Source organism: Spea bombifrons, chromosome 5 (assembly GCF_027358695.1).
Source record: "Spea bombifrons isolate aSpeBom1 chromosome 5, aSpeBom1.2.pri, whole genome shotgun sequence".
Taxonomy (NCBI): domain Eukaryota; kingdom Metazoa; phylum Chordata; class Amphibia; order Anura; family Pelobatidae; genus Spea; species Spea bombifrons.
Window position 1 is genome coordinate 107,307,578 of NC_071091.1, and position 25,835 is coordinate 107,333,412.

The 25,835-nt window shown below is 38.6% G+C and overlaps 1 protein-coding gene across 3 annotated transcripts in view; it reads left to right on the forward strand.

Moving 5' to 3' along the window:
- Window positions 1-25,835, forward strand: part of LOC128497839 (adhesion G protein-coupled receptor B1-like) — a 93,068-nt gene that overhangs the window by 61,701 nt on the left and 5,532 nt on the right. The window contains exons 14-18 of one of the 3 annotated variants that reach the window (XM_053468021.1): window positions 4,757-4,823; window positions 7,077-7,162; window positions 11,861-11,959; window positions 21,510-21,681; window positions 22,844-22,939. In XM_053468021.1, coding sequence (XP_053323996.1) covers window positions 4,757-4,823; window positions 7,077-7,162; window positions 11,861-11,959; window positions 21,510-21,681; window positions 22,844-22,939 — 520 coding nt within the window. Of the gene's footprint in view, window positions 1-4,756; window positions 4,824-7,076; window positions 7,163-11,839; window positions 11,960-21,509; window positions 21,682-22,843; window positions 22,940-25,835 lie in introns of all 3 variants that reach the window. The other 2 variants (XM_053468024.1, XM_053468023.1) reach the window with 2 other exon arrangements.

The window sequence follows — 25,835 nt, forward strand, 5'->3', positions numbered from 1 at the left end:
TGTTAGGGGACACGCAGTCGAATTCCTGCGTAATAAGGAAATAAAAACTTGACATGGTAAAGGCATGGCTTTTTCCCCCTCTGTGTTTTTCGCGACGTACGCCGAGGGCCGCGGTGCCGGAGTGCGTCGTGTGATCGCTGCCTCTCCTCTCGGCCCCTTTATCCTCACGCGATAATTTTCTGACCGCCTTCTTTAGTTGGGCCTCTGCTGCGCAATCCGTTCGAAGCGGCGCTTTCTTCCCAGGCGTGTGACCTTCCACTGAGACAAGCCCTGCTCGCCCCACTGGCAATGAAGGAGTTAAAAAATACAATTTCCCCCCCATATGACTCGTTAAGGATATCTGTACGCAGAGCATGCCGTTTACTCGATTTTGCCCACTTGCCCTTCCTCTCCGCCATTTTTTTTGTGTGCTATGAATCTCTCCCAGGCTTTTCCGGGGGGGGGGGGAGTAGAGAAAACCTAAATCTGAAAAGCTGAAATTATTGATCCCCTCCCCCCCCAGATTGTAGTTTAATTGCCCATCATAGTAACCAAACGCAAAGATTTTTGTGGCTTGATAGTAAACACCATTCAGTTTTACCCGGGTTTGCGTGATCGCAAATAAATTCTTCTTTAGTGGAGCTGCCAGGGTCAAAAAACTGCCCTTTAATTTCAAAATAATTGTTAATTTTAGCTAAAAAATAAATAAAAAATTGGTGGAAATTCCAATAATTGGTTGTCGGAGCGGGTGACAGGGTCCTTGTCGGCTGCCGGCGTCACCGCGGCGATCATTTGGTTTGTATTCACGGAATGTCCGAGGACGAGGGCATTTTCTCAAAGTCACCGCGCACCTTTGAAAATGATTTGGACGTCATATTTAGTTTTGTGCGCCGCGCGGGGAACTCGGCCGCCCTGACATTGAGTAATAGCCTCTTTCATGCCAACGCGGTGCCACCGCGTCAAACCCTTCCATTCGCGCCGCTTACAAATTGCCAAGAACACCTTATTTAGGAGCGGAGAATAGGCGGCATTAATCTTAATACGGGAGCTCAAAACAGCACGGGATCCCGAATTAATTTATGAGACGGCTTCAAGGTAGAGACTGCTTTACTGTCGAGACTCGAAGGCCAATCGTCGCTTTGTTAACGCGCTCCTTCCTCGGAAAATTACTTACAGTGCGTTATATCAGCCCTGATTTTTGTACATTTTGTTTTCTTACTTTATGTACTTAAAAACTAGAGGATGATTGCGCATTGTTGACGATGCCCGGGTAGCATGTCTATAACTGCTGGCTGTCTCATCCACTCCACATATTATACACGGAGGTTTGGGGCCAATTATAAATTTCCATCTTTTTTGAAAGAAAAGCAAATTTTGCCCATTAAAATAACATGAAATGGATCAGAAACCCAGCGCAGACGGGGTTAATGTTGTAAATGACTATTGTAGATGAAAATGGATGATTTTTAATGGAATCTCTATATAGGCATACAGAGTCGCTTTATCACTCCCATCACTCCTGTGTTCCCTTGGCCCTTTATCACTCCCATCACTCCTGTGTTCCATTGGCCCTTTATCACTCCCATCACTCCTGTGTTCCCTTGGCCCTTTATCACTCCCATCACTCCCATCACTCCTGTGTTCCAATGGCCCTTTATCACTCCCATCACTCCTGTGTCCCAATGGCCCTTTATCACTCCCATCACTCCTGTGTCCCAATGGCCCTTTATCACTCCCATCACTCCTGTGTCCCAATGGCCCTTTATCACTCCCGTCACTCCTGGGTTCCAATGGCCCTTTATCACTCCCATCACTCCTGTGTTCCAATGGCCCTTTATCACTCCCATCACTCCTGTGTTCCAATGGCCCTTTATCACTCCCATCACTCCTGTGTTCCAATGGCCCTTTATCACTCCCATCACTCCTGTGTTCCAATGGCCCTTTATCACTCCCATCACTCCTCTGTTCCAATGGCCCTTTATCACTCCCATCACTCCTGGGTTCCAATGGCCCTTTATCACTCCCATCACTCCTGGGTTCCAATGGCCCTTTATCACTCCCATCACTCCTGGGTTCCAATGGCCCTTTATCACTCCCATCACTCCTGTGTTCCAATGGCCCTTTATCACTCCCATCACTCCTGTGTTCCAATGGCCCTTTATCACTCCCATCACTCCTGGGTTCCAATGGCCCTTTATCACTCCCATCACTCCTGGGTTCCAATGGCATGGCAAGTTTAAGTTTTAAAGGTGTAATTGATGGTTAGAAAACCCTTTTGCGATGGATTTTATGTTACAGTCAGAGATTTACTAGTTTTGCATACAAACAGCTCAGTGACCCCAAACTTTTGAACTGTAGCATACGTCTAGAATATGTTTTTATGTCACCGGATCATAGAAACATAGAAAGTGACGGCAGATAAGAACCATTAGGCCCAATCATGCTCCCCGCTGCCTGCAAGAGCGGCACAGGTATGAAGGACAATGACTGAATATCAGAATCGGGACACTTGGGAGGTATGCTGGTTATCTATACTCTGCTTTACTTTCCATCGTTTAAATGTCCTGAATATGCCCTTTCTGCAATGTATTCTAACCAAATCCCCGTCCTCGACAGCAATTGGTGGAGCCGGTCACATGTCCAGCTGCACAGACATTGCAGGGCCAAAGCAACCAGCAGCACATAAAATGGGCGGGGCTTATAGGATGATATAACGCCAGCAGGCGCATGCTTGTGTTCCGCGCGGGCAGGATAATGAGATCATTCATATGGGTTGAAAGTACGTTCCGATATAGCGCTACAGAGTATGACGGCACTATAAAAACCAGATAATAATAAAAATAATAAAAATAAAGTGTTTAAACGAATCTGACTTCATTTTTAAAGGAATTGGATAGTTTTAGTAACCGGAAATGCACTATTGACCCTTTCTGTGCTGGGGGATGGGTGCAGCTCCCAAGCAGCGGAATATACACTATTATTATTATTATCTTTTATTTATATAACGCCAACAGTTTACGCAGCGCGTAATACAATACATAAATTCAAGGGGTCCGACAAGACGAGAACTGACAGACTGAGACAAACCGATACATTAGGTGGAGAGACTCGGCTCGCAGGCTTACAATCTAGAGGATCTCCACTGTTTACGGCGTTAAGTTAGTTTGTAAACATTTCCTATGATTTTTTACTTTTTTAGTTTGTCGATCAGTGTAATTGTTTTAGATATATTTGGTTTAAAAGTTTAAAATACTATTTTACATGGAAGTCGTGAGCAGTGGCAGCCTGTGGCAGAACCAGCATTATCTGATGTATTTCCAGTCCTGAGGATAGTTAAGATGGCCGCTCCCATGGTATACATGTTTCTGATATATATATCTACATATATTAATAGAATCCCTAAATTCCATGAAAAGTGAGAAATAAATCATTTTCCGCAGCGATCTATAAAACCGGGGGCTTCGGGGGAAGGGAAAGAGCCGCTGTAAGAAATGGCGCTAAAATGTACTAAGTGCTTTGGCAGGTTCAGATTGCCTTCAAGCCGTACAACCCGCCTTTCTGCCACGTCTTCCTTTTTTTGCCCTACGCTGTCACCGCAGGGTGTCACGGCCCGGCCGCGCGGCCAGACATCTGTCACCCCGCCGCCGGCCCGCAGCAGGGACAATCGACCAGTGTCAGCTGTCTGCCGTCACGTTGACATGCGCCGCTTGGCACAGTCCGAGATGCCCTTCATCCTGGCGCTTCTCGTGTAGTCATTCAATACGGCTTCACACGGGCAGCTGAACTACAACTATCATGATCCTCAGACAGCGTCCAGGACCGGCAGCTATGCGAGGACTCTTTGCGCTCCGACAACAGTCAGGAATCAAATGTAAAAAGCTCTCTCTCGTGGCTAATAAACTGTATCGCCGTGCTATATAATACATGAATATAATACAAATATCAATGCGATCTATGAAGCTACGTGTTTAGTGAAGATTTATTCTGTACTTTGACATTAAATAACACATCAAGGAAGGTTCCGCCCATGTCAATCCACTTGTATATATATTTATGTGTAAGTGATTTATTGGTGTGTGTGAATGTAAGTGTACGGTGTTAGAGTGGGTGTGTATGTATGTATATATGGGTAAGTGTATGGTGTTAGAGTGGCTATATGTGTATGTATGTTGTAAGGTGTTAGAGTGGGTATGTATGTATATATGGGTAAGTGTATGGTGTTAGAGTGGCTATAGGTGTATGTATGTTGTAGGAGTGTGTGTGCATGTATACGTAAGGTGTTAGAGTGGCTGTGTGTGTATGTATGTATGTATGTATGTATATATATATAAGTCTAGAGCTGCCCCTGACCATCGTCATATACCCCACATCATCATACACAGCCCCCACCGCAATCATTATACCCTATCCACAAAACTTCCATCCCCTACCCTCATGACCCCATACTGCGTCACAATCATCCCCCTCCATCTTCATGCCCCCTCACTTAACTCCCCACCATCTTCATACCCCTCCCTTAGCGTACCTTCCTTCATATTCATACAAACATATTTCTCCCCACACCGGATGTGACGCCATATCTGGTGGGGAGCCGACTGGCAGGCGGGCAGAGGGGGGCCGCACCGCAGACAGCAGAGGGAGAAATATGTCAGTAACAGCTCAGAGGAATCATTGACCATATGTCTGCCATATAAAGCATTACTGCCCCGACCTTGCGCATGATCGCAGTAACATGACATCACTGCTCATCTAATCGTTCTTCTATTTTCTCTTACAGTTGCTGGCTGTCTCTGGAAGGGGGTCTCCTGTATGCCTTTGTGGGGCCGGCTGCAGCTGTTGTTTTGGTATTTAGTTTGCTGTGTAGTTTAAACCCCCCCCCCATCCTGCTCTCTCTAATCTTTATCATATTATTGTCATCAAAACATATGATCGGCAGATCGGCCCCATTCCACTCATCTAGTCGCCCCATTTCTCCTCAAACCTTTATCACTCGTTGGTCTCGTCTTAGATTCAGGAGCCGTATGTCTATCCCATGGATGTTTAATACCCCCACTGTATTACCCTCTACCACTTCTGCTGGGAGGCTGTTCCACTTATCTACCTCTAAGTCCAATCAAGCCTCTAACCCTCATTTTTTTTCATGGCTTCTTGCTCCTCCTTTGAAATAAACTTCCCTCCTGTCCTGTAGAATCCCTTTCTCTTCTCTCCTCCATCCTGTATGTTTTAAAACTGAAATACTTTAAAATTGTCATTGAAATCTCTCTCTCATTATGTGAAATTACTGGTGTAAAGCGAGGCGCTCATCGCTGGCTCCTGTATATTGAAAAAACTAAATATTCTGCTAATAACGGCACAGATGTGAGATTAATAACATCTCAATTCTTTAGTTCTGAACCTAAAAACAGCTGGGATTATATTTTCTGCAAAACCTATAATTGTCATATTTTAAGAACAATAAGGAAAAATCTCCCATAATCCAAATTCATAAAATAGTGGGAATTTAGAGTATAATAATGATTTTCTTTTTTTTGGGGGGGGGGGCTTCCAAATACATATTTAAAAAATATTAAGAGACAAAATATAACTTTTTTCTCTTTTTTTATGTTAAACTGCTGTTCCACTTAGAGCTCTAGCCAATCTGTCCGGTTATTCTTTATTCTGATGTTTAGCAGAAGATTTAAAGTAGTCCTTTCAGTTTCTATGACAACAACCTATCAGAAGCTGCTTTTGTGTCATGTGACAATTAAATGCCCCCCTCAATAAAATAACATCGGACTACATTTTACATTAAAGGGTTATTTCTGGGAAGGGTTTGGACATTCAACAAAACTAGGAATGATGCTTTTATAAAAGTGATACATTTAAAGTGATAAATAAGTGGTTTTCATGGACAGTTCTGATTTTTGGCCATTGGATCAGAGATTTGAAGTCCCGACCCCAGGTCTCTGGGTCAATCTCCACCTTCCCAAAAGGGAGCAGCGACTGGACGTGCCCGCTTCCACCCCGCTTAAGACTGTCCGCCGCTAGCTCCGCCCTTATGTATGCCGATCCCCACCCATGCACAGCTAGCCCCGACCCCGTGTGAAACCACACCCCCAGAAGAGGGAGCGCTCCAGGCTGCCTACCCTGGGAAGTTCCCAGGTAGGTAGGTGAGTCCAGGGCAGTACTTACCAATGCAAGTTTTGCCACCAAATGCCCCCTAACTCAGCTTTATAAAGGTGAAATAGCCCCATATCCCCAGAACAATAGCACTGATTAGAAAACAAAAACACAAAAGCTAGAGGAAATTCGAATAAATGTGTTTAATGAAGGTAAAACGGGTCATTTCGATTTAGAAACAGATTAGCAATTCACTGGATTCTAAAGAACGGCTAATTTACGCTCTTCATATTCTTTGGAATTCCGATACTCGCCCCTTAGATTTGGGCCCCCAGCAGTAACGATTGTGATATAACAGACGGTAATTAACATTTGACTTTGGATATTCCGGCATTGTGAATTTATCCAAAGTCTTCCAATTTAATCCCCGGAAAAAAAAACTGCCATTCAAACAAAAGTTGAATAATGAAAATTACATTGCGGTTGAGGGTTCCTGTCGATAACAGGAGATCAGCGGCCCCTCCTCACCTAAAGAGACTGAGCTTTCTTCTCTCCAATTTGCAGCCTGAAAGATGAAATGACAAAAAAAAAATGCAAAAAAACCCCAAAATATATATATATATTAAAAATGTTTACCTAAAAATGCCCTAAAATTCAAGTGCAATTCGGGTTATGGAAACATTTTAATTGCTCCAATACAAAAAATATGTATGATTTTTTTTTTTACATCGTGTTACGCGACTCCTAAAGCTCCCATAGACTCAAGTAGCAAATCATGCAACAGAACCCTGGACATTTCCACGGTGACACCAACCCAAGGCGGGAAATATGGAGGCCTTCTCATTGGCTAATGAAGTTATTATCATTAGTTACGCTCTTGGGTATTTTCGGTAACTAAGCTCTTGGTCAAAATGTTTCAGAAAGAAATATTTCAGATTTCAGGACCCAGAATCCAATTTTCCAAAATATCCCAACTTGTCTTCTCTCTGTTGCAACAGGTAAACATGGTGATCGGGATTCTGGTGTTCAATAGATTAGTATCTAAGGATGGAATAACAGATAAAAAGCTCAAGGAACGGGCCGGGTAAGTCCATTTACATCACGTTTTTTGAAAAAAAAAATGATTGCATAATCAGTAACCAGTTTGATACTTATTTATTAAGAACATTCCAACTGGAAATTCCCCAAAATAATAATAATAATAATATATATTATGTGAAATTTAATGAAACAATCCACGTAAAATTCATACTCATAATTAGTTCCCACCATAAACAATTCCGGGCCTATAAAATGCGGATGAATTAAATATTTGGGTTTTACTACAAAAACTGTGGGGGAATTCTTCATGGTTTCTTGTAGCACATTTTGGGAGAAGGTTGACTTCCTGTTGTAAAGACAAAAACAAAAAATATATATATATAAAAATAATAAAAAAAGACTACATTTTTGCTAAAATATATCTGGTTACTGATTATTTTTTTGTTGTGATTAACATTCATTTATCTGTATCATTGTTTGAATTAATATGTAAATCTCTCAGCCATGTTGGAACATAGTTTGAAATATGCGTTATCATTGCTCATCGCATTCCATATCGGACAATGATCTTCACAGTCAAAGTGCTTACAGAAAAATAAATGTAGATGCATTTTAAAAAGGAAAAAAATATATATTTAGGCAAAAAAGATGAAATCCAGGTATGTGAATTACAAATTCCCCAAAATCTGTAAAGCAGAATCAAAACACGTTGTTTGTCATGTAGACTTATTATGCTATCAAGGACCAAAAATACGCATTTTTCCCCAAAAAAATTTGAAACGAAAAAGCAAATTTATTTCCAATGAAAATTATTTCTATTGTTGTAGACGTTCATATTTTTTTTTTCCCATTCAAGACATAAAAGAAAACTTAACATTCCTCCAAATATGTTTTTTTTTGTTTGTTCGGGGGAGGAATCGTATCAGAAGGTAGTCGATATTTTAAGAAGAACTCACAGAAATATCGTTGAAGGACCGGCAGTGATTTGTAATGCGATCGGAATAAAATGCGACGGCGGAAATGATCAGAACGTCAGATTAAACCAAACAACGGGGGCGGTGGTTTCAAAGCTCTTGGGCAAAACAACGCGGATGGCGTCCAGCTGGTCGGTGGGGTGGGATTGGTAGGAGATTGATCGCCTTTGTCAGAAGAATATTACCGGGTGCGTCACTGCGAGTGTTTATTCAGCTATTAAAGGTTGAGATCTCATGACTGACTTGTTTACCCACAAAAACCAGCACTTGGTCGGGATGAGCTAGTCATCGGGATCTTGACAGGCCCACTAATGTTCTTTGAGAGGTCGGACTCTTCTCCGGAACACTCGTGTCAGTTAACGACATCTATAAATATCAGAGACGTGTGGATGGAGTGAAACCTTGTATTTAAAAAACAGCACCTTCTTCTTAAAAAGGTGTCCGGTTGACGTCAGCCGTTGTTTTTTTTCCATTACAGCTGAAACATATTATGACTTAGAAGCCGGAATCGATTTCATCAACACGTCAGCCATATGAATGCTGACGCTAATTTGAATGACGGAACTAAAAAATAAAAAAATTCCTAGAATCCTCTGAGATACGCGGAACAGCGTCATTCACCTTAACGCTGATAAACATGACTAATTGGCCCATCTTTATTGATGTTTCCAAGAAAAAACCTGGTCAGAGCTCTATGAAATGCCTCGGTCAATGTACTTTCTATCTATTTATCTAAAACCTCTCTTTTTGGGATAGCTATAGGAATAATGTTGCCAGGTGGCTGTGGATGGTGATGAACACGCTCAAAAGGTCTTCGTTGTTATACGGAGAGATTTCAAAAGGGTTTGGGAGTCTCAGCCTTCGGTCGATGAGGCTTCTGGAGGAGTTGTGAAGGATGGACTGCTAGGCTTACTTGTGCTTCCATAAACAGGAGCCTCTGTGTTTCGACGACGACGGAAGTCTGCAATGACCATGACGTTTCTATAACCAATCAGGGAGACGAGCCCTATCTCCCCTCTCATTGGCTGTATTTGTCGGTACTGCAAATACCAATCAGGGAAGAGAAGCTCTTCTTTAGAATTGGTTATGTCGCAAACAATATACATCAGCTCTTCATATTCTTTGGAATTCCTTAGATTTGGGCCCCCAGTAGTAACTATTGTACTATAACACGTGGTAATGAATTTATGACTTTGGATATTCCATCATTGTGAATTTATCCGGGGGCTTTAAACTTAATCCCAGTTTGCCAATGAAACAAACGTTGAATAATGAAAATTACAATGATATTGCGGGTGTCTGTTGACAAGAGATAATTAGAGTGCCCTCCTCGCCTCTTCTATTGTATCATTGATACATTTGAAGCCCATGTTCGTTGAGAATCCTTGTCCCTGTATGTGGTTGGTGGCTCTTAGACTTTACATCCATAGATTTTGTGAAGATCCTAGAAGGCCGGCACATCCAAGTCACCATCAACAACAACCTCCTGATTTTGAGCCAGAATTTTTTGTCATTAGCTCTTGGGGAGTTCTACTGATTGGGGAGGTCTACATTCAGTCCAACGATTTTCCAATGCATTTCTATTGATTGATGTTTGAATTACCTCCCCCCGCTCCATTTATCATCCAGGGTCTATGTGGTGAGTAATATCAGTGTGCAGGTTTTTTGGAGTATGTGTTGGTTGCAAAATCTCTTTTTGGGTCATAAAGATATAACTTTCCACCGTTCCCCGAAAAGAAATCCCAGCACCTGTGCCCTCAATATATTGTACACAGAAGAGCCTCTTAGAACGAGGTAGGGTATGAACAGGTTCAAATACCGTTTCTTCAGCCTAGAGTATAGGCTCTAGTTGCCCTAGAGGCTCAGGAGTCACCGGCTATGACCATGAGCACAACGCATGCTGTGTTCTTACAAAGGTACATCGGAGGCACCATTGAGCTCCGGCCCATTGGCATTTTCTCAGATTGCCCAATGGTCGGGCCCAGTTTGCCAGAGAAACCCACAGATCACGGGGCATAAAAACGAAACAAGTCTTCTGTGTTTGATCACTTGCTAGCCATTTTCTCTAGTACTCAGTATAGATCGTGTGGCTTGAGCACTTATCTCCTTTTGCTTTTTTTTTGTAATCCTATCCAACGCATCATCGGCGGAGAAATGAAATTCAAACTATTTTCCAACATGCTGACGGCTTTCTTACTTTTTATGTTTAATAAACAAGGGTTTGCTGCTTGAGTTTAATGCATTCTTCTGATACAATTCTGTTTCAATGACTGCTGCACCCTAATCGCCCGAAGTGCCCAACACAGTTAAATTAAGTAGCTAAGGGGTGAGGGCTCACGATTTATAAGACCTAAAACACAATTATTTTAACACAGGGAACAGAAAATGACCAATGCAAAAAACAAAACAAATAATAAAAAGTATTTTTTAATAATCAAGAACCCATTTCTACATTCTGCATGACCTTCCGTCTTTCTTCAATGGCCGTTCACCTCGAAGCTCTTTGAATCTCTCTCGCTGGAGAAGGTCACGAGATGCAGAACGTAGAAATGGGTTCTTTCGTTTCCGAACCAATAAAAACCCAGCGTCGAGACGATTATGATTTTTACTTTTTTTCCGTGGGTGACAGATCCACTCTAACAATTTTAGACGATTTCATGGCATTGCCTTGTAGGTCGTAAGACATGCAAACTACTGTAAAAAACAAACAAAAAAACCCACCCTTAATACTGTTAGTGGTTTGCAAGCGTAGACTTGATGTTTTATGGATTAATTCAACCCCTCCCCCCCAAATGAACTATAATGGTCATACCCTGACCTTGTTTAACCCCTTCCCTCTTGAAATTCTTGGCAGAACTCCCAACCAGGAAATGTTTTGAGGCTTTTCGCTTTCATTAGGGAGGACCTTAACCTCGAACCTCATTAAAATGTCCAAGTGAGTTCATCTACATGTGGTCAGAGTACCATTAGCCTTCCTGCACACTTTACATTCAGCCCTTGTTCCCATCAAATAACAGCCCCATTTAGTGTATTGTCCCGGCCTCTAATTAAGGGCTAGGCTGAGCTTTTTTTGGACTCCTACCTTATGAAAAGAAGCATTGTCTGTATAGAATTCGGGAAAGTACATGAGGCAATCGCTACTTAACTTGCAGCGCTTCCCCTTGTTGAGTAAGCAAAAAGCTTAGGGGATCGCTGATAAAAAAAACACTTGTGCCTCGAGTAATGTTATTTATCATTTAAGATGAACTCATTGGATAAAAGTAAATAAATGGAAACATAGAAAAAAATCCCAATTTTTTTTTTTTAATATAAAAATATATCACAATAAAAATGTGAAAATTAGAGATATTAAGAAATATCAGAACAAAATAAAAAAGTATGCCAACCCTAACATTGTCAAAGTGGAACTGACACCTTTATCAGTTTTAGCGTTTTCCAAACATGATTCTGATTGGTTGTTTATCATACAATCATATCCAATCAGTGAAAATCGGGCGGTCAAGAAGGCAGTGCTAAAGTAGATAGTTTATCTGAAGATTATAAATTTATATATATATAAAACATCAAAATTGGGTGAAATTACAACCTTTCCAAATTGACTACCTTCGTGCTTCGCACAAAATTTGGGTCGGAAATTTCCGGATGCGTCCACGGAGTCTTTGATTCTAAATAATGTTTGTGAATGGTGGTGCCTTATTTTTTTTTTCTGTTTTAAAAGCAAAGTATCTTTTGTTTTTTTGTTTCAGTATTTTTGATTTTAATTGCAGTCAGATGGCAATGCCCCTTTACGGCATGACGCTCAAATGTTCCAAGTGTGGAGTAGTATCTTCAGCAGAAGTATCCGCCTCAGCCACCAGTAACGCCATGTTAGTCCCTTTTCTAATTTCAGACTTATTTTCTTCCTCCTTTCCTTTTCGCATCTGTTTTGTTTTCTTATGAGTTTGAATTTGCTGTCTCATTTCTTTGTTTTTGTTCTTTTCGTTATTATTTATTTTGCCGATATATTTTTTTAATTATTATTATTATTTTACCCTTTTATCCACAGCCACGCAAAGTTGAAAGCGTAGACGCATTAACGTCCGCTTAGAAAATATTCATATTTCGCTAGAAATTTGTATAAAGGGGCAGCTCATGAAAAAAAAATTGTTTTTTTTTTTTAAAAAAAGGGGTTTTGGCATAAATTATTATGCCCATTTTTTTTTAAATGCCGCCTAAAGGCTCAATGTATATTTTACATCAAAAACAATCAAAATTTGGGATTGGGAAAGAACCCTCTGTGAAGATCGATGGCTGCTCTTTTAACTTGCTTGGTTGAATGATGTCATAGGTTGTTGATGATGTCACTTTCATTGATTGCACATCACTGACGTAGTCCAATGCTTGATCCGCACCCTATCTCTCCATGTCCACGTTGAACGCATCATGTCGAGCCGACAGCAGCAGCGTGTTTAGTTCTATTAATTTTAGTTGTTTTTTTTTTGGTTTATTTTTTTTGTGTGATTCAGCAAATTTGCTAATTTTTGGCTAGACTTCATTTAAAGTAGTCTTACTTTCTTCAGTTACGTAAGTGACTGTTTTGTGTGATTATTTCTATTAGCGATGGCACGTTCTGCGCAAACATTTCATGTTCTATTGCTAAATGTTTGGAAATTGTATGAAAATGTAATAATCATTTAAAGAAAATGCTAATGCAGGCACCTCGTGGCCCTTTATCCTCCTGCTGCTAGCCACAGGGGCATTTCACGCTTATTAGACTAGATTGTTGACCCAAAATTGCCAAAATCAATTAAAGAGAAAAGTTTGGTATATGAGCTGTTAATGTGTGCCAGGGAAACACATTAGGGGTAAATCTACTAAACGTTAATAATTTGTTTATGGAAGCATTTGGTTCAACAAGGACCTTTCTTGCCATTAGAAGCAGGCGGAAGGATGCTCTGGATGTGGCTCTGATGATTTTTATGGAGTGGTGTTGTGTTTTACAGCGCGTTACCGCTGGATAGTAGGAAAAGTGAGAAACCTCTAACTAAGGAAGCGCATAATTTGACTAATCGATGCAGAAGGTACGCGCTCTCTTAACAGAATGCTTTGTGAAGTGAGTGCGGGTGGCTGCTTACATGTCAGGCTTTACGAGGGAGCTGATGTTGTGTTTGTTCGGTCTGCCAAAAAGGAGTCTTTAGTTGAAGTTGAATTAAGTTACAGAAGCTTTTGGAACCTTGGAGGTCTCTTCTTCAGATGGATCATCTGAAGACGAGGCCAGAAGAAGACTTAAGACTAAACTAAAGACTTCATTTTCTCTTGGGCTAGTTTGGCTATATCCATTTGTCTGTTAAATCCTACATAAAAAGTCTACGTCTCCATATTAGTTTTTGAAGTTACCTAAAAAAAGGTGGCGCTTACATTAGTTTCTAAATATTTTTTTTTTAATCTTGGTTTTGGGTTTTTCCAATCTCGCTTCAAATTGCAGGCTGGTTTAGACGTAGCGCAGTAAAGCCCCTCTCATTTGGATAGGGTGGCATTTAAAGGGCCCTGTCTCTTTTCAGATGATCCAATGTCTCGCAGCTATATATACAGTGTCAGTATCCAGAGCATAATATAACGGCTGATACGGCATTCCCGAAACTAATTAACTATTTGTCTTCCTTATAATGCCAGCTATCCAAGGTGTGATTAGAAGGAATTTTTTTAAAACCAAGCATCTTCATCACGATTTAGAACGCTACCGGCTAACCATAAGACACAACATTATTTATCTTGCACTCGGATATCTTCTAAAACGTGTCCGTGCAAAACTATCTGTATCTTGAAAACAATATATTTAATAATAATAAATAATTTATATGAATAAATATGTAATATAAATATGTTTAGACAGACATATATATATATATATAAAAATCAATATAAAATCAATTATATATTATACATACACACACTATATACTATATATAAAGTATATATGCGTGTAAACACTATATATATATATATATATATATATATACACTAAATCTATATATTATATATAGTATATATGATAATATATATTATATTATTCATATAATAATTATAAATATTTTAAAAATGCAGATATTAGAAGATAAATATTTTAAATGTGTTATAATATTTATATATTTAAAATATCGTATTTATGTTTGCAATATGTCAGTTCTTAAATGGAATTTAAATTCTTAATCATTTGAACACTAAAAAACATATAAAAAAGAATTTCCCTTATATTTCCTGTCTTTTCTCGACATGCGTTTTAAAATAGTTGTAACATGTTATCGTGTCATCCGGGACACAGGGAAAGGTTCACCAGAGTGCCCAGAGTGCTCAAGAAAGGGAGTTTTACAATTAGTGGGGCGAGATATTTACCAACATTTTTATTCTGCTATAAAAAATGCTGATTCGTGTATTGCCCCATACCCCTGATATGAGGCTGGATAAATATTCTGCAAATATTTGAAGCTATTGAGTGCAGATTCTGTAGCACTATTACACTAGGAGGAATATTAACAATTAAAGTGACAATTTAAAAAATTAACACACTTTAAGACAGGGCTTAAAATCGAGGTGAAGGCAGTGAATAGGTGTGATGGCGGTGGTTATCATATGGCCCTACCTCTTTTTTTGTCAGCATCCAGCCATGAAATTCACTCGAGGCACCAAGATTTTCTTTGTTTTTGTGTGTATGGGGAGTTCGGAATATCCAACGATATTTCTAATTATTTTATTATACTTTTTCTCTTAAACTATAGTTGACGCGTCTCAAGCTATAGCATTACTCGGAATAATGTCAGTATATATAAATATAAAACATTAAATATTAACGGTGATTGATTTAAGGCTGGAAAAAACCCAGGAATTATTTTTCCGGTATCTAAAAAAAATAAAAAAAATACAAATCTTTTAATGAAATGATCTCAATGGTAAATCCTACTAATCATACGGACAGTTTTCTAATAACTTCACCAAAATATATAAACTGACCCAACAATAAAACTTATTTGTTGCACTTGGCTTCTTGTCAATATTTTCTTATGAGTTTGAAAAAAGTATTTTTTTTTATATATATAATTTTTACTATTTATGTCTATAATTTTATTTCGGTCACATATACCGTACATATTATTATTATTTGGAGAAAATAAAATGTAGTTTTAAAAATAAAAAAATAACCTAATTTTGACTTAAAGGGATATTAAAATTTAAAGCTAAAGGCTACCACTCTGATACTAAACAGCTTTATTTTTAAGCATCCCTGTGCATTTATCCTATGTTTGCAGGCTGGCGTTGGGTTTCCATGTTTGAGCGTTTGCGTGTTAGGTCTGTGTCTGAAATCTCTGGTTGTTATTGTCCATCCCGTTACACAGGACTGTAGGGGAAGGCAAAGGGGTGACTTCTCTCTGCCACTTAACGTTAGCCAGGAATAAATGTCGCCTATAGCTGTTGTTGATGTTGTAATGTTTTGGGCACTCGGGTGACATCGTTTTTTGTCCAGGGTTTATATTTGTCCCATGTTGTTCTGGATTCTGCTGCTGTTTTTCTTTGTTATAGAAAATGGCCCTTGTGGTCAGCTGATAACGTCCGCTGTGTTTAGTGTCGTTTTCGATTTGCATGCATTTTAACGGGGCGGTCGTGCCCAATATTGTCAGAGATCATTGATCTCTTTATTTGTCCGTCTATCCATCCACCTATATAATAATTACTCTGAATTCAAATGGTGCATTAACCCATTGTGGCTAAAGTATGTTCCATGCCCTCATGTAGACATTGGTCCCTAAGGACCATTGTGTCGACATGGAACATCACCTTCGTGCACCTCCTCAAGTACTCATTGCCACCAGCTACCAGTATAAATGGTGTCTTGCGATGGAGGTGCTCCTCGGGGGCTGGACTCGAGGGTGGCACAGTCATGTGGTTTCTGTTAAAGCCAATCGCAGCAATCAATTCATTCACATGGCACAACCAATGCTTACAAGCTTCGTTTTTGTAAGTCTGATTCTCTACCTACTTAACATCGATGGTGACCCAGAGAAAGACAGAACAAATGTAAGAACGTTAGAAAATCAAAAGAAAACGTTTCTAAAAATAATAAAATGTTCCTTGGCCCCAGTAGATGGGGGTTCATAAGCCTCGTCTATTTTGTGTGTTTTTTATTTCAACTTCTTATCTTTTATCTGGGTTAGTGATAGCGAGTGAAATTGTGAGGTGGTTTAGAGAGCTTAGCGTTCAGTAGGGATAATCAATATATATATATATAAATCATTAGAGGGCTTAGTGTTAAGCAGAAAAATATTTTAAAAAAATGTAAAAAAAATTAAATATAAAAAAAAATCTAAAAATATATTTAATTTTATATATGGCTTCTTTGTACCCCAAAGTGCTCTTAAATAAATTCCCCAAAATCCTGTACTTAATACCTGTCCCTAAATAAAAAAAAACCAAAGCAACACTGCAAGAGGTAAATGAAAATGCACAGTTTTTTGGCTCAAACTTTGTAAGAGTTTGCTCGATTATAAGACGAGGTTTTTTTCTGAAAAATACCCCTCGTCTTATAATCGGGGTCGTCTTATAATCAGACCTCAAATAGGTCTGACTATGAGACGACTAAGATCCAGATCCCCCGCAGCTGCAGGGGACCTGGATCCTCCTGTCTCACCCCCCCCAACTTACCGGTGCTTCTGAGACAACTTACGCTGCAGCAGGAAGAAGGCGTGGCTAGCCGCAGGGGTTGTCTGCGTCCATCGCGCAGACCTTCCCCGGCTGTCAGAGATCAGAGTTCCCCGCACCGATTGAAATGCTATTCACACAAATTTGGAATATATACATTTCTCCAGCTGCTTTAGTTTATTTTTGTGGGGTTTTTTTTTTTGCAAAACTGAATAATTGGTTTATATTTTTTTACATTTCTGTTCTATTCAGATCATAAATATAATTGAGTATAAATAATGGGTTTCATATTTTCATTATCAAAATGTATTTCAAAAAAATGATATACGTGGGTACAGTAAATTAGAAAAAAATAAAATTAATGTTGAACAAATTGCAATAACAAAAAAAAAAAAAAAATTAAGGATTTCAAACAGCCCCGATCATGACAGGGTCTAATTATCACGGTGCGAACATAGAGAGAAAGGAGCTACCTGTTCTAACGGAATCTAAAAAAATAGATTTAATTGCTGAAAAAAAAATTCCTAAAAGCACCTAAAAAATTCCCCATATTCACATGAATGAATTTGTTGTTTGCTTAACGCTATTGATAATATTGGAACCTCATCCTTACGCTATTGTGTATCCCCTCTTCTCGTGGATGACCGTAAGCAGCTGGAATCGTTCTGGAGTATATATATTCCCCGAGTCTCGATGGACATAATAGGGAAAATGGCACTGAAATTGCAGGCTTTGTCTTGGAAATGGTTTCTGCTACGGTTCTAGCATTTATAGTACAGCGATCGGCCATTTACCCGCGGCAATCTCATGCCAAATTGCCACTCTCTCTTCAAATGTTTCCAACACGATTGCTTTCGTTTGGGTGGCATTGTGACATCATGTCATAACAACGCGTTATCTGTCGCTGTCTCCTTCGCTTCAATAACAGAGCGGGATTCGGTTACAGCTTTTATTTAACTTAAAATTCTCCTTCGCAGCGTTTTATTTGCCATTGTAGGATGACCTCGTAAAAATCTTCTTACACTAACCCATCTTCTTAAAAGCAGTTCCCCCTTAGTTGAAAGCTAGGGCATTAACATACGAGCGGCTGTGCACAGATAAAGCCAAATAGAGTGACCACATCAGCCCTAATGCCCCTCTTTCCTCCCCTGATGCCCCCTCTTTTCTAGGAGGTCAGAATGTTTGCTGGGTATGAGGGGATCGCAGGGTTCTACAGCCCTAAAAGCCCCGATAATGTATATAGAAACAGCAGGAAATGTCTATCAATTAAACTTTGTAAAAAAAAATCCATTATTCTTCTTCTAAATGCCCCCCTCAGTTACACAAATACCCCACAGTAGGGCACAATGTTGCATTGAAAGTCTGGGTGAAGCCCCACCCCAGCCACGCCTACAACCACACCCCCTAAAACAAGCGCTATTTGGCTATTTAAAAATTATGAAAAAGCCCAATCAGGATGCGTGTGTATTTCCTAATTAATGTTTTTTACATTTACATTAATTATTTAATGATAGAAGGTGGTCGTTCTATTTTTAAACAATGTTTAAATTATCGCAAATAACCCATGTTTAATAGCTTCGTAACTGAATGAAGAAACAAAATGGTCAGTTCATGGTCCACAATTCTTTAAGTGCTCTACACACACATTTTATTTTCCACATTAATAGGGTGATAAAATTTCTTAAAGCCATGTCCAAATTATTGAATTTTACCTTAAAATTGCCTGTAAAACATGCAAGACAGGGCGGGAAATAAAACAGGATTCATATTGTCCAAAAGTCCAGGTTACGCACCATCTGCTCCTGCAAAAATCATTTCAGTGAAAAAGATAATCATTCAAATCTAGGATTTGCTTAAATATTCCTAAAATTCAATGTCTTAAAAGGGTAATTTCTAATTATACATTATCCTCAAATTTAATTTTACACCTGCCGGAAACAATCTCTAGCGCTAGAGGCTCAGGTGCAGGCCGCTAAAAAAAATGCGGGGCCAGAAACAGGAAGTGGTTGACAACTTCCTGTTTCGGCAGGTGGACTCCAATGCACTCTACAGTGAAGAGTCATAGGAAATGGAGGCTAATAAAATTTCAGTCTCCTATAACAAAAAGGGGCAATTTTCATAAATTTTTGTTAAGATTTCCTGCTAATAACAACAAGATTGTGCACGTCCACCGAGTAACAGTCGTCATTGTAATTAAACTCCTTCCCGTTCTGGCTGCCAGAATATAAAAAGGGCCACCTGTATTCCCAAAGTGCCTTCTGTTATTTTTTCTCTATGGCCTCGCAACTGTTTTGTTATTTTTGCTATTTTTTGTTAATTTTTTTTTTTTTTTAAACTTAGGTTTATCAAGGCAAAATTGGAGCGGTTCCGTGGTTATCAATCAAAAAGCTTCCCGTAGAGTTTAGAAGAATATTTTCTTTTCAATATTCCGCAGTTCACCTCAGAATCACGCTAGTTGCCTAATAGCCAAAATAATAAGTACATAGCTTTCGATTTTACAATAAAGGCGTCGGTAACATCTGGAAGAATATTTTAATCTTATTAAATATTTAATATTTTTAGCCATATTTGTCTTTAGAGGTCAGGAATAGGTTAAACAATTATTGGAAATCTTATGAATTATTCAATTATTCAATGTTTCACAAAAAAGGTTAGATAAAAAATGTTTAAATTAATCTCCAATTAATCGTTGTTTTTTTTTGCTTAAAGAAACAACAACCAAAAAAAAGTAATTGATACAAATAAGAATATTCAAATATTCACATATTTAGTAAGAAAAAAAGGAGACAAAAAAAAATAAAAATCTAGTTATTTTTAAAAAGTAACGTTAAACTGTTTGTGACTTTTTGACAATTCTACAATAATTTATCCCATTTTTGTCGCTGCTCTGTGTGTGTCTGTGCCGCTTTATGTCTGTTAGGAGTCTTTGTGCGTCTTCCGTTTTGAGGATTATCCCCCTTAAAAGCCAGCCCAATAAATAATGTTTTAGGTCAACTTCATACAAACGATAGGAATAGGCCAAAAACAGGGTTTTTTTTTTTAATCAGACATCGGCCGCCACATTTCCGCTATTAACAGCTCATCACAACGCTCATGTTTTTACTGATTTGTTGTTTTTTTCCTGCATGTACATGCGCATCATTCTATTAACCCACCTCCTTTGTGACAGAATTGGTGACCATGGCAGTTCTCACTAATAAAACGTCTGCCATTGGGCTCGGCCCATGGCAAGTGTTTTTTTTTTTCAATTCCAAATGAAGCAAATTAAATATTCCTTCTAATTTTTACGAGAAAAACATATGTTTTCATTGGATGAACAAGTATCTATTGACAGATTTTTTTTTTACATAATTACATCATTTTTTAAAAATTATTTTTGCATTTTATTCAGTACTGAAATTTTTATTGTTTTTTTTTATTATTTAATTTGAATTTAACCAACCTCTATTTATAATATATGATATAATTTATATATATGTAGCCAACTATATATTTCATGATTAAAACCCCTCTACAATCTGAAAAAAAATAAGAAAAAGTTTGCTTTGGATGGGAATTCCATACAACATGAAATTATGTTTTCCTGGATCTCAAATTTGCTTTGTTGGCTTTTTTCCGTAAGATTGATTTTTCAAAATGTTCTTTTTATGGGATATTATCTTTTTTTAGCGAAAATGTGCGAGTGTCCATTCAAAAGTGATGGGTTTGTGTTATTAATGAGAGACCCAGATGAGATGTAAGCCATCAAGGAAGATTTCCTTCACCAAAATGTAAAAACATTTTTTAATTGTAATGTAAAAAAATAAAAATTAAAAAATAAAATTCATAAAAAATCTGTAAGAAGATGGTATTTCTTCATGTGAGTTCTGGGTATCCTTCCAAATTCTCTGAGCCTCATTAATTTCTGTAAATTCTAAGGATTATACATCTAGAGCTAAATTATGTATCAACCACAAAATCGTGATTTATCAGTAATAAGATACATTTTGGCGTTCACTGTTTAAAAGCAGACGTCTCAAAATTGTGCGGCTACAAAATTAAACATTTCAATAAAAAAAATCAGCTATGATGGAAAAAATAACTGATTCATATTAAATTTTGGAAATAATAGTCACGTGTTTTTATGATAGAGAGCGAATGTTAGCTCGGCTTCAGCCCTCCAGCATTTTAATATAAATATAGAACTTTTTTATTTTATTTCTGGGATTAAAGTTTGAACGTGAAGATTCTAATGACTCATGAGGCTAGGCATGAAATTATTACGAAACCCACTAAGACTCTAGAGTTTTCAATTTTTACAATCAAAACTATAAATTCACCTTTTTTTAATTTTATAATAAAAAAAAAGAATTCTGAATTTTTTTTTTTACATTTTGGTGACGTTTCTTTTAATAGAATTTCCATAATTAAATGGCTAAAACCATTTAATTATTATAATGGACTTTTTTTTGCGGTCTATATACTGTATGTCTATTGAAATATAAATTTGATTTCCTGATTGTTTTTGATGAATGATTTGTCATATGATGACCATCATTGGAAATTCTATATTTCAATATTTAACTATTAAAAATAATTCTAAATATGTTTTAATGAGAATTAATTCTTAGTTTTAACATAATGGAAATAAATCAATTCCTATGTAGTTTGTCGCTCTTTCCTTTCATGCCTGATCACCTTTTGATAAGCGTATTGAATGGAAGCTCTAGGCTAATTCTGTATGGTTTGTTTTACGTGTCTTTACAGGGCCTCGTTGTGGAGTTCGTGCGTGGTGTTGCCTCTCTTGGCTCTGACATGGATGTCGGCCGTCTTAGCCATTACAGACAGGCGGTCAGCGCTCTTTCAAATTCTGTTTGCCGTCTTCGACTCCTTGGAAGGTTTCGTCATAGTCATGGTGCACTGCATCCTCCGACGAGAGGTAACCATACCAATTAGAATACATAATGTAGGAGCCATCTGCTCATTCCAGACCGGCCATTTTTCTACCTGCTCTAATACCACAAGCAGTTCTCAGTGGCCTTGCCTTACATCGATGGCAGCCATATGCCTATCCTGCACATGCTTAAATTCGCTCATCGTGTTGACCTCTTCTCCTTGAAGACTCTTACGTTCAAAGAGGACATTTCTTTGGTCGGAAGCATTTGTACGGGTGCGATGAGGAAGAGGTTGGACATGGTAGCATCAGGACAGGGAATCGATCAACATGATAGTTCTTCCATCTTTTCCCATGCAACTGAGATGGATCCATCCACCGGATAGAGACGAGTCTCTCCACACATGGAGCTGTCTCAGATCCAACCTCTACTTCTGTCCATCTTGACACAAAAGGACACTTTAAAAGACCAGAATTAACGAGAGTTACGTGGGAGAGTTAGAAGTAAAATTACAAAATATGTTTTTTCCCCAAAAAAAAGCTTGCGGACCCATTGGTCGCCTTCCTGTAGAGATAATATGGATTGGACAATATCACAATTGGAATAGACACCTGCCTTTAACATGGAAGGCTGTTTTTTGTCAGTCAATAAGTTACCTCAGTTGAGTGATACGCTTACATATTTTATTTATATTTAACAAAAAATGATTTCAAAGTTATTGATAGGATTTAATGCTAAAATAATACTTCAGCTAAGCTTATGTACAAGAGAAGTTTGTTTTTAGTATTATTGCTGGATTTTGTTGCACTTCAAAGAAAGCTGCCATTACTTTATTCCTCCTTCTGTGTATTTTGTTTTGTGAATATTTTTTAATCTCGTTTTTGTCATTGACTTAAAATACCAAGACGCCAATCAGAATTCAGTTTTAATTTATTGTGTTTTATTTATTTCTTTTTCTTGTGCTCTGTCACCTCCATTACCTGCATTCACTAAAATCTTTGATTCGTTGCAGCAACAAATGGCAGAAATGCCAAGTCTCCATTCCTTTATACATCTTTTTAATTTTTCTGTGTGTTTCACTTTCTTTATATAAAATCAACATTTTTGATGGAATTCCATCCGTAGCTCCTGTTTTTATAGACTCCCGTAAGAACGTCAGGCCTTTAGTGTATTATACATTACAAGTTTTATTTTATTCATATTCAGGTCCAGGATGCAGTGAAGTGTCGGGTAGTTGATCGGCAAGAAGAAGGAAACGGTGATTCTGGGGGCTCCTTCCAGAACGGACACGCGCAATTAATGGTAAATTAAACCAGAAGTATTAACACACATTGGTAGTGCTGTCTTCATGTTTATATTAGTATGGTGAGGTCTTGATTAACCCAACAGGAATGAAGACACAGTGGTAGTTCTGTGCGTGTTTTCATAGAAAACCCAATGTCTTTGTTTTCGAGACAAATAGAACCCCGTAAAAAAAAACATCCTGAACAATTATTGTAGACTGTGGCTTTAATAGGAAACAGGGTTAACTGTGTGTGGCAGCTGGATAGCTCTGCATGGGATGGGACCAGTACTTTGTGGGAGGGAACTAGGCGGGGAGAAGGGAGAAATGGACAGGGAGTGGGTGTGGTCAACCACCTCTCTCCCTTACCATAGAAAGAAGAAACAGGCCCAGGGAAGCAGGCGTTCACCAGGAGTCTCTGGGTCAAATTATGGTGCTGAGGAGAGACACGTGTTGTGGGCATGGTGGTTAGTAAAGTATTTGAGAGGGCAGGAGCCATTGGAAGGATTGGCGTGTGACAGCAGGTAAAGGGCAATAGGATACTAAGATTACTCAACTCATTGCCCCCCCCTTCAAAAAATGGTTCAGCTTTCGTGTTTTTGGCACAAATGCTGCTCAAAGTTTTTGTGTAGTCGTGAGACAAGCGGTATTATCCAGGGAACAACCAGATACCCCAAGCGACATCTCTGCTGTTATACTGATGTTTATAAATACCTAACTTTGGGAGAGCAGAAATGGCTTTGTACCCGACACCATTTCCGGCCTAATCATTCTGCTGCCGGTGAACATTCAGTTTAATGGCTGTCCCCGGGCCTGACAGAGTTATAAATGATTACATCAATTGTGATATATATTGTAAAATATTCCATACACGAGGAGCACAGGCTTTCAGCAAAACATTCCCTTTTGGATTCCTGGTAAACGTATTAATATTCTAGCTGCTTACAACATACATGCTGTGTATTAGAAGACCGGTCAAATTATGGACATTTTAGCAATTATTAATTTAAGATTTTTGTACAATACCAATTTTTTTTGTCAGAAAAGGGCCAAAATGTAAAATATTATGGAGATTAATTTAATAGTTAAAATAAGGATTTCAACTTTGTTGCCAAATATGTTATGTTTAAATTTAAAGGTGCAGTTCCATTTAGAGACAAAAAAAATAGCTCGAGCATGTCAACCTGAAACCTTAGAAAATCTGTCATTGTATAATGTGTTCGGAAACGTAAATCACTTCAAATAACCTTCAGGAAGCTTTTTTTTTTCGCCCAGTTGCTATGGCAACAGCCTATCAGGGCCAGCTTTTGTGTCACGTGACATTTTCAACATTCCCTGAAAAATTCAGCAAAAAGGCAAAATCTTACAAGATTAAAGAATAATGTCTGGGAGCGGTAAAAAAAAAAAAAAAAAAAAGGCATCGACAAAGAATTAAAAAACAAGATATTATTGTAAAATACGTTAAAATGATGAATAATTTAGACCAATCCCAGGAGGCAGAGCTCGTTGAGCCGAGATGTATTTAGAGGGGGTGCTTGGAGGTCCTAATTAAATACCTGGCTGTATATTGACTTTTAGACTGCATTTTGGGCTTTACCTACTTGATATTCAGGAAAGAAAGTATCCTACACGATTTCACTGTACTGAAAAGCCCAACATCTTAGACATAAATTACAAACGGAGCTCTCGGCGGCACTCGGCAAGATAGAAAATTCCGTATCGCCTTTGGCAGGAAAAAGCTTATACTTCGCACACTATTGGAATCATTGTTATTTCCACTAAAAACCTGTTGTGTTTATTGCCTCGCCGTCTTGCGCTGAACATTTTTTTTTTCCGTCCTCTTTGACCTGGCGTTTCAAAGCAGTGTTTGCAGATGAATACGGCACTTGACAGAGAACCCCTACCTTCTGTCCTGAGAAATGTTATTCCAAGTTTCCACACTCTCGGAATATGACATTTTTGATCTAAATCTCATTTTGAGGGAGTTTTTTCATGTTTTTCAATTTTTTTTGTCAATTTCCTTTCATTCTTATACGGAGGTAAAAATTGCCTAAGAATATAAACCATTAAAAGTTCTGTAATTATCCTGAGCTTGCCAAATTAATTAATTAAAGACTCGAGGAGTCCCATTTTTCTGGTGGGATCCCAGGGATGATGGAGGGAGCTAGTGAGACCTTCTGGATGGAAGCCACCTTAGATGCCTCTTGTGGACAGTTATGGAAGGTTCCATTGAGGTGGTTCGACGTGACCCATAAAAAAAAGAGAAACGGTTTGAAGTTTCAGGAGTAATAGAGATAAGAATGGGCGAAGGTGTAATGTTAACAAGGGTTTTTGGAGCATGGGATAGGGTCTCAAGCTGATCCAAGATCACAAAGCAAACCATTCCTAGACGTCCGTCTTTAACTCAAGATATAAATGTTTACACTCGTAAAAGAAAAGCTCGTGATTGTGTTTTTATTTATCGAGCGCTAATCGATTTACTTAGTGCTTTACAGGGGAGTTGCAGTAAGTGCTGTCATATAATAAGCATGGTGGTCTCCAGATATCTTGATTGGGGTATAATAGGTATTAAATACGTTGGGAAAGGAGGTCTCTGGCCTGTGGAGCTTACGGTCTGAGTAGTAGCGGGTTTTGGGCAGACATACAGTTACAATTAGGCAGATGACGTAATAGTAGAAGTACTGGTAGGACAATCGATCTATGCCTTGTGGATCCCCAGATGGGTCCCCATACTGGTCCTGAGATCCATGGCTGTCTTTCTTTGATCGGAACCAAACCCACCGCTATTATAGCCCGCAGTGACCAAGGTTCTCATCGTGATACATCCAGTCTAGTTCTACGCCTGTATCACAGAGTAATGTGCAGAGTGTTTGGCTATCACATAATCCGCAGCCCCCCCAAAATACACACACAAAA